The sequence below is a fragment of the Benincasa hispida genome, unplaced genomic scaffold (genome assembly GCF_009727055.1).
Source record: "Benincasa hispida cultivar B227 unplaced genomic scaffold, ASM972705v1 Contig562, whole genome shotgun sequence".
Classification (NCBI taxonomy): Eukaryota; Viridiplantae; Streptophyta; class Magnoliopsida; order Cucurbitales; family Cucurbitaceae; genus Benincasa; species Benincasa hispida.
Window position 1 is genome coordinate 1490 of NW_024064928.1, and position 2003 is coordinate 3492.

The window sequence follows — 2003 nt, forward strand, 5'->3', positions numbered from 1 at the left end:
TTTGGCATTCCTCTCACCATATGTTGTTGACACATGTGAGACAAAGTATAAAAACTCAAGTGCCCGAATCGACAATGTCACAACCATGAAGAGTCATTTATTAAAGTCTCAAAATAAACAGGCTTCTCATAGCATATTTTAATTGGAAACATTTTGTTGTGAGTCATGCGTACCTTCGTTATGAGACCTCAATTCTTGGTCCTAATCTAACAGATGTTATCTTAAAGATAACATCATGTCCTCTTAGGAGTAATTCTTTTTCCTCCCTTTTTTGTCTTGACAAGAATATCTCATTTTCCTTTGACCTCAAGCTTCTTGTTGTCACCAGTCTTCACTACATTTTCATGAGATTCATCTAAAGATATAAAAATATCCTTTCTTCCTGTCAGGTGGTTACTGCAACCACTATCAAGATACCATATTTTCTCAGTGCTTGTTTCTTGGACATTAAATGTGAGGAAGAGAAGACCTTGATCATTATCCTGTTGCTCATGCATTAGAGTGGTTTCTGTTTGCTTAGAATTAGCCTTCTTAGACCAACAGTCTGCTTGAAAATGTCCATAACATCTACAATTGAAACATTGTATGTGAGAAAAATCTCCACGACCACCACTTCTGCCTCTTGCTCTATTTGAACTTCTTCCCCTTCCTCTATTTGAAGAAGATTGATTGTCTCTGCTCTCTGACTCGTTACGACGTTGGATCGTCCATTGCCTCTATTGCCACGCCCAACTCTTCTTCCACCAGATCGCCCTCTAGAGGAGGATTGCATATGAAAAGCTTTTTCTAAAGGATTAGAATCAAACAACTTCAATCTGAGCTCATGAGATTGAAGAGATCCCATTAAGCTATTGATGGAGAGAGTTGACAAATCTTTGGATTCTTCAATTGCTACAACAATATGCTCATATCTTCTAGTCATGATTCTAAGGATCTTTTCAACCACCCTTTGATCTTCGATTGTTTCTCCATTTGATCTCAATTGATTAACAATTAAGAGAACACGGTTGAAAAAATCTTCAATAGTTTCAGCATCTTTCATTCAAATGGTATCAAATCAGCTCAAAGTGTTTGCAATCGGACCAATTTTACCTTTTCTTCTCCTTTATACAAATTCTGCAATGCATCCCATGCTGCTTTAGTAGTAGAGACTCCTGATATTCGTTCAAAAATATTTTCATCAATAACTTGGTAGATGAAAAATAATGTCATCTTATCTTTTTTCTAGTATCTCTCAACTCATCGAGTTGTTGTGGTGAAAGACCATCCTCATTTTTTGGCTCCGAATATCCTCTGTCAACAATATCCCAAAGATCTTGAGATCCATAAAGAACCTTCATTTGTTGCCTCCACCGTCTATAGTTTTTTCCCTCAAAGCGAGGAAGTTGAGGCTGCAACATGTTAGATGACATCTTTCAATCCTTTTGCTCTGATACGACTTTGTTGAAAGCGTTGATGAGCCCACTCTAAATTCACTCTAAATCTCACAAACTTTTAAGAGAAGAAACTTGTTCTCTTACAAAACTCAAGAACGCACAAGAGAATAATATTGTTCTATTAAAACTCAATTTCTTTTCAAACTTCAATTTGCTTCTATTGATTTTGATTCTTTTCTCTTGCATACAAATGAAGGAAATGAACTCTTTATATAGTACTCAAGAGACACTTCCTAAAAGGCACAAAATAAATTAAGTACGTGTATACATACCATTCATGTACTTGAACATTTACATGTATCTTTAAATTAGAAATGTATCTAGGAATTTGTTATCCATAATGTATCTAGCTTATTAATTTCTAACAAAAAAAACTCAAAAATTAGAAAAAAGTAAAAAGAAAAATTCATATGAACAACTGTTGTTTGAAAATTTGGTGGATTGTAGAAAGATGGGCGTAACCTTGAACGCACCAAAATATGTATCTTATTTTAAATGATTAGGATTTTATTTATTTTCATATGTATATGCATAGATTATTGGAGGGAGAATGTCCAAGCATACGTT

The 2003-nt window shown here is 34.6% G+C and overlaps 1 protein-coding gene across 1 annotated transcript; it reads right to left on the reverse strand.

Moving 5' to 3' along the window:
- Positions 1–290: 290 nt before the first annotated feature.
- Positions 291–1400, reverse strand: LOC120069734. Its single transcript, XM_039021524.1, has 3 exons — positions 1265–1400; positions 542–1035; positions 291–482 (listed from the first exon to the last, which is right to left on the reverse strand). Exons 1-3 carry the CDS (start codon positions 1398–1400, stop codon positions 291–293), a joined length of 822 nt encoding a protein of 273 aa, XP_038877452.1.
- Between the last annotated feature and the right edge of the window lie 603 nt (positions 1401–2003).

Coding starts and splice junctions, on each gene's coding strand:
- LOC120069734 (XM_039021524.1), bottom strand. CDS start 1,400: ATGTTGCAGCCTCAACTTCCTCGCTTTGAGGGAAAAAACTATAGACGG. Junction 1,036..1,264: donor GGAGCCAAAAAATGAGGATG/GTCTTTCACCAC, acceptor TTTGAATGAAAG/ATGCTGAAACTATTGAAGAT. Junction 483..541: donor TGGACATTTTCAAGCAGACT/GTTGGTCTAAGA, acceptor CATGAGCAACAG/GATAATGATCAAGGTCTTCT.